Below are 11,079 nucleotides of genomic sequence, written 5' to 3'. Positions count from 1 at the left end.
AAAGTTCGCGGTTCTTTTCCTGTCTACCTGGCCAGTGCATCTGAGTTGAGAGTGCTGTCCAGAGCGGTCAAAATGGAGCACTCTGGGATAGCTCCCGGAGGCCAATACCATCGAATTGTGTCCACAGTACCCCAAATTCGACCCGGCAAGTCCGATTTAAGCGCTAATCCACTTGTCAGGGGTGGAGTAAGGAAATCGATTTTAAGAGCCCTTTAAGTCGAAATAAAGGGCTTCATCGTGTGGACGGGTGCAGGTTTACATCGATTTAATGCTGCTAAATTTGACCTAAAGTCCTAGTGTAGACCAGGGCTAACATGGCTGCTACTCTGAAACTCCTCCCTAGGTAAATGCTACATGGGTGGAAACCTAGATCTGAGTGAGATAACTCAGGCTGGAGGGAGAGTCGGGTTTCAGGGCAGCCCTGTCCAGTGTCATGACCCTCATGTGACACTCACACACTTGGTAGGTGTGTCACACAGGGCTACATAACAGAGCATTTCCCTTCCCCAGTACCCGGAAGCCCTGGGGAAAGTGCACTGAGCTCCAAAGCTTCTAACCAGTCCAACTTCAGCCCCGCTCAGTTCCCCTCTCCTAGCAGTTTTCTGGAGGGGGGACTATGTGAGATGAGTTTGGTGGGTCTCTCCTCCACATTTTGCACTAATGGAGCAGGCTCAGTGGAGAGGCTGAGAACCACAAGGAACATGGGTAGAAATGCCCCTGTGGCCCCTGCCCAAATCAGGGCTGGGGCCAGCTGGCAAGGCCATGCCTGGGGAAGCTGGCCCTGCGCGGGCCCTGTACATATGCCGAAGGCTTCGCACACTAGGGCTGCACCAGTGCTAAATCCACAGTTGACTGTTACCTGCAAATTTTCCTATGAAACACTTGACATCAGTGTAACACAGAGAACAGCTCAGAGTCTGGCGTTGGCCCGGAGGGCAGCACACGCTGCCCCTGTGACTTATGCTTTTGGTTTGCTCAGTGTAGCTGGTACATTTCTTCCCCCACTCCACAGCCTAGACTGGACCAGGAAGGGGTTGAAAAAATCTCTGCTCCATCTGCTCCCCCCTTGCAGGTGTGTGTGGGAACAACCAGGTGAGTGAGGTGGACTGTTCTATTCTCCCTGCGGCAGAGGGAAGGGGCGGGGAAGCATATGGGATTTTCCAAACCACCTGGACCCATTTCAAGGGTTGCAGCCCAGTAACTGTAGGGATCAATGCGGAGGGGGAAGCTGCCAGCAATGAGCCACGCCCTGGCAATCACTAAGCAGGGCACGGAGGTGGGGGGGAGAATAGACTAGAATGGGTTAAGTCCCAGAGTCCCTGTGTGATGGTGGGAAAATCACTTAGCAGCCTTGTGCCTCAGTTTCCTCATCAATACAATGGGGTACAGGTCCCGCCATGGAGGGGTGTGTGAGGATAAATACATTGAAGACCGAGAGGCCGAGCTACTGCAGCACTGAACACCCAATAGACACACCCAGGTGCTGGCAGTGAGGATTTTGCCTTGGCCGCCTGTACCGAGTATGTCGCAGACTGCAGGGGTTTTGCCTCAGTTTCCCACAAAGATAGTCATCAAAGCAGGAGAGTGTGCTTGGATTTGTCGTGCCAAAGCACAAGCAGTAACTTGAAAAACAAATTGGGAAAGTATGTCTAGAGCCAGGCTTCCTCTCCCCAGCGGGTTGGGTAAGCGGCTCATCACCCTGCCCTGGGGAGAAAGGGCTCTGCAAAGTGCACAGATCTCTGCAAGCTTGAGCAGAAAGGAAGAAATAGGGCAAGGCTTGAAGATGCTGCTTCGGGGGAGATGGCGGAGCACCCTGCAAAAGGCACCTGCCCAGGGTTTGTGAAGGGATGGGCTGGTTCCCCGGCTCCTGCAGGAGAAAGTGCAGAGGATCTGTGTTGGGTTGTTAGAGGCATGGCTAGTGGGTAGGAGGATTCTGCTGCATGGCAGGGAAGATGCAGAGAGCCATGGATTCCAACTGTGAAGTGGTCAGAGTGCACTCAACTAGCCCTTCTAGTGCACTGCACCTCAATGAAGCTTCACGTGCCCCCTCTGCATAGACACAGAGGCTTGTCCAGGGCCAGGGGTGGGAGTGCTGGAGGCCAGGCCTGTGCTCGGACCACTACACTCTACTGCCAGATATTTTGTCCCTTTACAATGTTATTTATATGGCTCGGGGGGGGGGGGTGAGTCCTGGGGGGCCTGGCAGAGAAGGGGGTGGGGAATACCTGGCACAAAGGGGGACCTTTGGAGGTGGGTCCCCAACAGGGGGGGTCCAGCAGGGAGGGAGAGCCCTGGGAAGGGGAATCTCCTATGGGTGTCTGGTCGTGGGGGAGACCTGGGAGGGAGGTCCCTGGTGCTGGGGCCTCCCCCTTGAGGCAGCCTCTCCCCGGACTAGGGGCGGGGAGGGGGCTGGGTTACTGGATAGAAGGGGCAGGGAAAGCCCGCCGGGGGGGTCTGGGTGGAGAGGGGTGGGGAAAGCCCGGCGGAGGAAGGGGCGGGGGCTGGGTTACTGGAGAGAAGGGGCAGGGAAAGCCCGCCGGCGGGGGGGCGCTGGGGAGAAGCGGGCACGAGGGACGCACAGGGAGGGGGAGAGTCTAGCTGGGGGAGTGGGGCTCCCTGCCAGTGGGGTGTGTGCCCGCCCACACGGAGCTGCTCCTCCTGCCGTGCAGGACCCGGAGGCTGTGGGTGTAACAGCCTGAGCCCTGCCCCGCCCCAGCTAGCTCTGTAGCACCCCCATCGCGCTGGGGAGGGGGTTTATACCTGCAGAGAGGGTCAGTACAGTAGCTACCGAGGGCCCTCGCGGCTGCTCTCTGCAGGATGCACCCCAAGCGTCTTTGCCAGCCACTCCCTGGCGATGGCTGGATCTGCACGTGCATTTTACGCTGGGTGGCAGCAAGCCTGCCCGCAGGGGGGCCGGACCCCTGAAATCCTCCAGGGCGAAGGACTGGCTGGAGGCCTCACCCAGGAGAGGGGAACACTTGCTGCTCCTACTAGCTGGCAGAACTGGCAGGATCTGGCACACTGTGGCCTATGTGACAGTGCCCCTCATGCCTGACCCACAGCCCCCCACTATACCAGTCCTGCCCCCCACGAGCTCTGTGCCCCTCAACGCTGACCCACAACCCCCCGCGCTATACCAGTCCTTCCCCCCACCAGCTCTGTGTCCCTCGTGCCTGACCCACAACCCCCCACCAGCTCTGTGCCCTTCATGCTTAGTGCACGGTCCCCTGCTATCCTAGTCCTGCCCCTCACAAGCTCTGTGCCCCTCACTCCTGACCCACAGCCCCCTGGTAAACCTGTCCTGCCCCCCACCAGCTCTGTGCCCCTCACTCCTGACCCACAGTCTCCTCCTATACCAGTTCTACCCACCAGCTCTGTGCCCCTCATGCCTGACTCAGTCCCCCACTATACCAGTTCTACCCCCCACCATCTCTGTGCCCCTCATCCCTGACCCACAGCCCCCTGGTAAACCTGTCCTGCCCCCCACCAGCTCTGTGTCCCTCACTTCTGATCCACAGCCCCCTGCTCCTAAGTCTAAGTGGAAGTCAAATCCTAGAGAGGTAAATGGAAAGGAGCATAAACACTGCCAAATTAAATGTAAAAATGTAATAAGAAAAGCAAAAAAGGAGTTTGAAGAACAGCTAGCCCAAAACTCAAAAGGTAATAACAAAATGTTTTTTAAGTACATCAGAAGCAGGAAGCCTGCTAACCAACCAATGGTGGCCCTGGACGATCGAGATACAAAAGGAGCACTTAAAGATGATAAAGTCATTGCGGAGAAACTAAATGAATTCTTTGCTTCAGTCTTCACGGCTGAGGATGTTAGGGAGATTCCCAAACCTGAGCCATCTTTTGTAGGTGACAAATCTGAGGAATTGTCACAGATTGAAGTGTCATTAGAGGAGGTTTTGGAACTAACTAACAGTAACAAGTCACCGGGACCAGATGGCATTCACCCAAGAGTTCTGAAAGAACTCAGATGTGAAATTGCAGAACTATTAACTGTGGTTTGTAACCTGTCCTTTAAATCAGCTTCTGTACCCAGTGACTGGAAGATAGCTAATATAACACCAATATTTAAGAAGGGCTCTAGAGGTGATCCTGGCAATTACAGACCGGTAAGTCTAATGTCAGTACTGGGCAAATTAGTTGAAACAATAGTAAAGAATAAAATTGTCAGACACATAGAAGAACATAAATTGTTGTGCAAAAGTCAACATGGTTTCTGTAAAGGGAAATCACGTCTTACTAATCTATTAGAGTTCTTTGAAGGGATCAACAAACGTGGACAAGGGGGATCCAGTGGACATAGTGTACTTAGATTTCCAGAGAGCCTTTGACAAGTTCCCTCACCAAAGGCTCTTATGTAAATTAAGTTGTCATGGGATAAGAGGGAAGATCCTTTCATGGATTGAGAACTGGTTAAAAGACAGGGAACAAAGGGTAGGAATAAATGGTAAATTTCAGAATGGAGAGGGGTAACTAGTGGTGTTCCCCAGGGGTCAGTCCTAGGACCAATCCTATTCAACTTCTTTATAAATGATCTGGAGAAAGGGGTAAACAATGAAGCAGCAAAGTTTGCAGATGATACTAAACTGCTCAAGATAGTTAAGACCAAAGCAGATTGTGAAGAACTTCAAAAAGATCTCACAAAACTAAGTGATTGGGCAACAAAATGGCAAATGCAATTTAATGTGGATAAATGTAAAGTAATGAACATTGAAAAAATAACCCCAATTATACATACAATATGATGGCGGCTAATTTAGCTACAACTAATCAGGAGAAAGATCTTGGAGTCACTGTGGATAGTTCTCTGAAGATGTCCACGCAGTGTGCAGCGGCAGTCAAAAAAGCAAACGGGATGTTAGGAATAATTAAAAAAGGGATAGAGAATAAGACTGAGAATATCTTATTGCCCTTATATAAATCCATGGTATGCCCACATCTTGAATACTGCTGACAGATGTGGCCTCCTCATCTCAAAAAAGATATACTGGCATTAGAAAAGGTTCAGAGAAGGGCAACTAAAATGATTAGGGGTTTGGAACAGGTCCCATATGAGGAGAGATTAAAGAGGCTAGGACTTTTCAGCTTGGAAAAGAGGAGATTAAGGGGGGATATGATAGAGGTCTATAAAATCATGAGTGGTGTGGAGAAAGTGAATAAGGAAAAGTTATTTACTTGTTCCCATAATATAAGAACTAGGGGCCACCAAATGAAATTAATGGGCAGCAGGTTTAAAACAAATAAGAGGAAGTTCTTCTTCACTCAGCGCACAGTCAACCTGCGGAACTCCTTGCCTGAGGAGGTTGTGAAGGCTAGGACTATAACAGGGTTTAACAGAGAACTGGATAAATTCATGGAGGTTAAGTCCATTAACAGCTATTAGCCAGGATGGATAAGGAATGGCGTCCCTAGCCTCTGTCAGAGGGTGGAGGTGGATGGCAGGAGAGAGATCACTTGATCATACCTGTTAGGTTCACTCACTCTGGGGCACCTGGCATTGACCACTGTCGGCAAACAGGATACTGGGCTGGATGGACCTTTGGTCTGACCCAGTATGGCCATTCTTATGTTCTCTTCCATGAATTTAGCAAGCCGCAGAGCAGGATTGGATGTTTATCTGAAGAACAAGCATCTCCAGTTACAACAGTAAATCCTTACCCTTCTTCTTGAGGGTTTAAACCAGTCTCTAGCTGGGGTTAAGAGAACACTCCAGTGTGGGGTGTATTATCCATCATCTGCTAGTGCATAGGTTCTCCCACCTTCCTCTCAAGCAGCTGCTGGGAGTGGGAGCTGGGATACTGGGCTAGCTGGCCCAGCCTGGCAATCCCTCTGCTTGTATGTCTCCCCAGCTGCCCCAGCATGTCAAACTGGGAGTGTGCTCCTTCCCTGCTCCCTCTTCTCTTTGTAAAGGCTGGAACCATGTTTGCTTTGCTTCAGCTCTTGGACCCCTTCCAGCACTGTTCGTCAGCAGGACAATTTGCTAATCCCTTTAATCCCCCCAGCGTTGTGTTGCACTGGCCCAGGGTAAACTGTGGGTACATTGACCACGCTGGAGCAGAGGCTCCTCCGTAGTGCCTGAGCTCAAAGGGATTGCTTTTCTCGCTGAGGATGGCTTCTCTCAAGAGCTCTATTTGCAGCCATTTCAGTCCCGGTTCATCCCCCCTTATTCAGAGACCCATGTCCCCCCCTCCCCCTGCCTTTCTTGCTGGTAGATTTAGGATTCTGAGCTCCTTATTCCCATTAAACCCTTTGGCAGCATTAACTCTTGCGGCCCCACGGGTGCCCTCACCTCTGACCTGCAGGCTTTCTTCTGGTGACCTCCCCTTTATCTTCTTTTGCCCACCTTGGATCTCGAGCAGCTCCTGGGGCAGCTGCATTGGCTGCCTCTTGCTCAACACGTCCTGCTTTCTTCAATGAGGCTCCCAAACTGCTGCCTTTCAGCTTTCCCCAGCCTTCTACCCCACTGTCGGATTTTCATACGCCCTCTTGCACTTACTGGGTTCCTTCATTCCAACCCACTGTCTTACCGTCCTGGTATGGCTGCTGGCAGAGACCACATCCCTTGCTCTGCTGAAATCAGGGGCTTCGTGCTTTCTTTTCCTTCTGTCAGATCTTCTTCTGGAAAAACGCAGAGTGGGATAGCTCCCCCATCAACTGGTCTCTTTGCTCTTTGGATTCTAAGTAACTTTTGGTGTAGCTTAGATGAGACTTATTTGGTATCCAGCAAATACCAGGGCAGTTAAAACCCCCCACAAACAGTTTTGGGTTGGTTTGAGGGTGGAAGATTCAGAGGTCTCATGAGCAGAAGGGACCATTATGATAATTTAAACTAGTTCCTGCAAGATACAGACCCAAGAACCTCACCCAAGGATTCCTGCATCCAGTCCATGCCTCTGAGTTTGAGCATATCTTTTAGAAAGACACACCTTGTTAAGACTACAAGCGACGGGGAATCCACCACATCCCTAAGAAACTGGTTAATTACTCCCCACTGTTAAAAACTGGCATCTTAATTATAGTCTAAAAGCTTCAGCTTCCAGCCCCTGGCTCTCTTTCTGCCTTGGAGAGCTCTCTGCGCTCCAAAATCTCCCCAGGTAGGCCCCAGCCTGTCAGTACCAAGTCACCTTCCCCAGATTTTCCATTCCCACTCCCCTCCCAGGTGGGGAGCTGACCTGTCACTTCGTTGCCTTTCATTTCTTCTAGCCCAGGGGGAGTCACTAGGCGGCCCACGGGCCAAAGCTAGACTGCCAGATGCTTCTGAACAAACCCCAAAATCTTTTTATTTACTTATCGTTATTATTTTTGTATTATTTTCTCTGGAGTCTGGACCTTGGCATGCCTGACTAACCTAATTGCCTTCTATGACAAGATAACTGGCTCTGTGGATGAGGGGAAAGCAGTGGGCATGTTATTCCTTGACTTTAGCAAAGCTTTTGATATGGACTCCCACAGTATTCTTGCCAGCAAGTTAAAGAAGTATGGGCTGGATGAATGGACTATAAGGTGGATAGAAAGCTGGCTAGATCGTCGGGCTCAACAGGTAGTGATCAATGGCTCCATGTCTAGTTGGCAGCCAGTATCAAGCGGAGTGTCCCAAGGGTCAATCCTGGGGCCGGTTTTGTTCAATATCTTCATTAACGATCTGGAGGATGGCGTGGATTGCACCCTCAGCAAATTTGCAGATGACACTAAACTGGGAGGAGAGGTAGATATGCTGGAGGGTAGGGATAGGATACAGAGGGACCTAGACAAATTAGAGGATTGGGCCAAAAGAAATCTGTTGAGGTTCAACAAGGACGAGTGCAGAGGCCTGCACTTAGGACGGAAGAATCCCATGCATCGCTACAGACTAGGGACTGATTGGCTAGGCAGCAGTTCTGCAGAAAAGGACCTAGGGGTTACGGTGGACAAGAAGCTGGATATGAATCAACAGTGGGCCCCTGTTGCCAAGAAGGCTAATGGCATTTTGGGCTGTATAAGTAGGAGTATTGCCAGCAGATCAAGGGATGTGATCGTTCCCCTCTATTCGGCATTGGTGAGGCCTCATCTGGAGTACTGTGTCCAGTTTTGGGCCCCACACTACAAGAAGGATGTGGAAAAATTGGAAAGAGTCCAGCAGAAGGCAACAAAAATGATTAGGGAGCTGGAGCACATGATTTATGAGAAGAGGCTGAGGGAACTGGGATTATTTAGTCTGCAGAAGAAAAGAATGAGGGGGGATTTGATAGCTTCTTTCAACTACCTGAAAGGGGGTTCCAAAGAGGATGGCTCTAGGCTGTTCTCAGTAGTAGCAGATGACAGAACAAGGAGTAATGGTCTCAAGTTGCTGTGGGGGAGGTTTAGGTTGGATATTAAGAAAAACTTTTTCACTGGAATAGGTTACCTAGGGAGGTGGTGGAATCTCCTTTCTTAGAGGTTTTTAAGGTCAGGCTTGACAAAGCCCTGGCTGGGATGATTTAGTTGGGGATTGGTCCTGCTTTGAGCAGGAGGTTGGACTAGATGACCTCCTGAGGTCCCTTCCAACCCTGATATTCTATGATTCTAATACCTGGACCAAGAAATTAGGATATTGGCAAAAAATATTCAAGGAATTTCCCCGGTAAACCCTTCAGGGTCAGGTTGTCCTTCATTGGCATTGCAGATACCACTGCTGTGTAACACCCCAGCCACCATCTCCTCCTCATCCAGTTCTCCTGGCTGGACTGGTCCCACTGCACTGACTTCCCATCCCACCAGATTTTGGTTTGACCAGTCAATCAGGGTCACTGCAACTTGGGATGCCGTTCCACTTAGCATCTCCCGTGGCTGCTTCAGCAGTAAATTAGCCCACATTTCTGGCATCTGCTAGCAGGTCTATGTGTAAACTGGACTCTGCATCTTCTTAGCAGGGGGCCAGGATGAGAGGAGAGATTTGGAACCTGCCCCCCTCTACACCTATTTTTTTCTCTCTCTGGTGTTCCATGTTGAAGCCACTTCCTGATCAGAGATGTCTGGAGCCCTCTCATCCGTTGACCTGCTCCCACCCTGATCTCGTAACACATGCTCACATTTCAGACCAACAGCACCTAGGTGATTCAGTGAGCCCCACCAAAAAGAAATGCTTTAATATATAGCGATAATGAAACAGGATACACAAAACTAAACAGTCATCAGCACTCAGACACAGGACTCCATCCTAAGAAATCCGGCCGGGGATAATGGTTTGGTTTTCCCCAGTCAGGCCGCCTCTGGGACCCCCTCTCCGCTACACTGAATTCAGCCTTGGTTGGAAAGAGGTGCTAACTGAGGGTGGAGAGGTGGAGTGGCAGGTTCCAAAACCACAGTGTTTTGGACTGACTCTTCGCTTTGATTTCCAGGGCTGGCTGGGCGTGTTCCCATCCTCAGCAGCCAGACCCTGCTTGCGTGGGACAGACATTTCGAACATGAGGGAAGGGGTCCCGCTCTGGCTGAAGCAGCGGGTCTCTGGTGGCAGGGGTGGTCCCACATGGAATGGTCTATATTACAAACTAGGGAGCATATGCACATTTATACAGAGGACTCTTGCCCCGGGGCTGGGGGACCCCAGAACTAGACACCAGAGCGACACACGTGCCTTTATATATATTGGGTTTCTTTCCTGTAGTGTTTTTGAACTATGTACATCGTTGTGCTTGTAGATGACCCATCACCAGATGGAGTCAGTCTGTCAGGGTGTGTTTGGGGAACTGGCTGGTCTTTCCAATGGAGCCAGGTTCCTTTGCAGCTTCTGCTGCAGTCCCGGGGAAGGAATGGAAGAGGCTTTTCAGACTCCCCCTTTCTTCCACTGCAATTCGTCATTGGCCCAACCCCGCAGAGCAGGGAGCGGAGGCGGATCTCCAGGCGTGCTCCTGTGAAGTACTGACACATCCAGGATGCTGGCTCCCAGAGATGGTAGGGAGCCAGAGCACATGAGCACTGGGGGGGGCCTGAAGCCAACTGCGTGCTGTGCCCATCTAGGAGCTGGGATGGGTGGAGACAGCTTCTGGAGGTCTTCAAGGGCAATGCTGTGTCTGCTTCGCCAGGCCCTGGGAGTGAGCCTCATACTGGGCTCCATGGCTCGCTGCCTTTCTTCAGCACATGTCCCCAATGGCCTTAGGTTGTGCGGCAATGTACACACAGGTGCCAGTCTTCATCTTGAACCTCCACGTGTCCAGGCAGAGCTGAGCATCCTAGAGCCAGCAGAGGAAGCCGGGGGAGGCTGGGTGCTACCAGCCCCATTCCAAGAAGTTGCTCCGCCTTGTTCTTCTCCAGCTGTGGTTTGTAGGACACCTCCAGGGCTGATCAGTGGGGCCAGCACACCCGGCATGTTGGTGACCTGGCACATTAGCATAGCCCGAGTGCGTCTATGTCACGGAGGCTCCAGGAACCGTCTGAGAAGGCCATCTCCACTGCGTGGGAAGGATTTCCAGAGCCAGCTGCTCCAGGGTCCCTTTTGTGGGGCAGGTTCTGAGAGTTCAGACAAAGGAGTTCTTGCCCGGTGCAGAGGAGAGGCACATGTCTAGAAAGCTGTGGGATGGGTGAGTGTGGAGGTGCCTCAGGGTGGAGGCAAGGATGGGGGTGTGGAGGGCCTCTGGGCCTGGTGGCTGCATTCCACTGGGTACGGCTTCAGTTGTTCTCAAACAGGGAGAGCAGGTCGTCATTGCTGTTGTTGGGGAGATCTGGTGGGCCCAGGTAGGAGAGCAGCTCGTCAGGGTTCGTCAGCTCGGGAAGAAGCTGAGGGCAACAAACAGAATGAAATTACTAGGGCACCCTGTGCCCAGAAAGTGCCATGTAGGTGGCCCACGGCCAGCAACAACCCGCCCAGCCCCCTGGAAAAAAGCCGGAGCTGAGGGCGCTGCTCTGGACAAGGGGAGAAAGTAAATGGCACAGCCACAAAAGAACCCACGAACCCTGACTTCAGCCCCTGTCCCAACCCCCCAGTGCACGGCCTTCTCCCTGCTGCGAGCAGCACCCAGGAGCCCTGACTCCAGCTCCGGCTCTAGAACAGATCACTAATTGCAGGTGACCTATCCTCTCCATAAAGCCAAGCTCCGGCCTATCCCCTCTCCACCC

General features: G+C 51.8%; 1 protein-coding gene across 1 annotated transcript in view; it reads right to left on the bottom strand.

Moving 5' to 3' along the window:
- Positions 1–6,217: 6,217 nt before the first annotated feature.
- The window catches only part of ZMIZ2 (zinc finger MIZ-type containing 2), a 46,603-nt gene continuing 41,741 nt past the window's right edge, over positions 6,218–11,079 (bottom strand). Inside the window, exon 19 of the mRNA XM_074940276.1 lies at positions 6,218–10,740. Within this exon, the coding sequence (XP_074796377.1) occupies positions 10,633–10,740 (108 nt within the window). The 3' untranslated portion in view covers positions 6,218–10,632. The remainder of the gene's footprint in view (positions 10,741–11,079) is intronic.

Source organism: Natator depressus, chromosome 26 (assembly GCF_965152275.1).
Source record: "Natator depressus isolate rNatDep1 chromosome 26, rNatDep2.hap1, whole genome shotgun sequence".
Lineage (NCBI taxonomy): Eukaryota > Metazoa > Chordata > Testudines > Cheloniidae > Natator > Natator depressus.
Note: the sequence above shows the minus strand (reverse complement) of the source record. Positions and strands in the feature narration are given on the sequence as shown.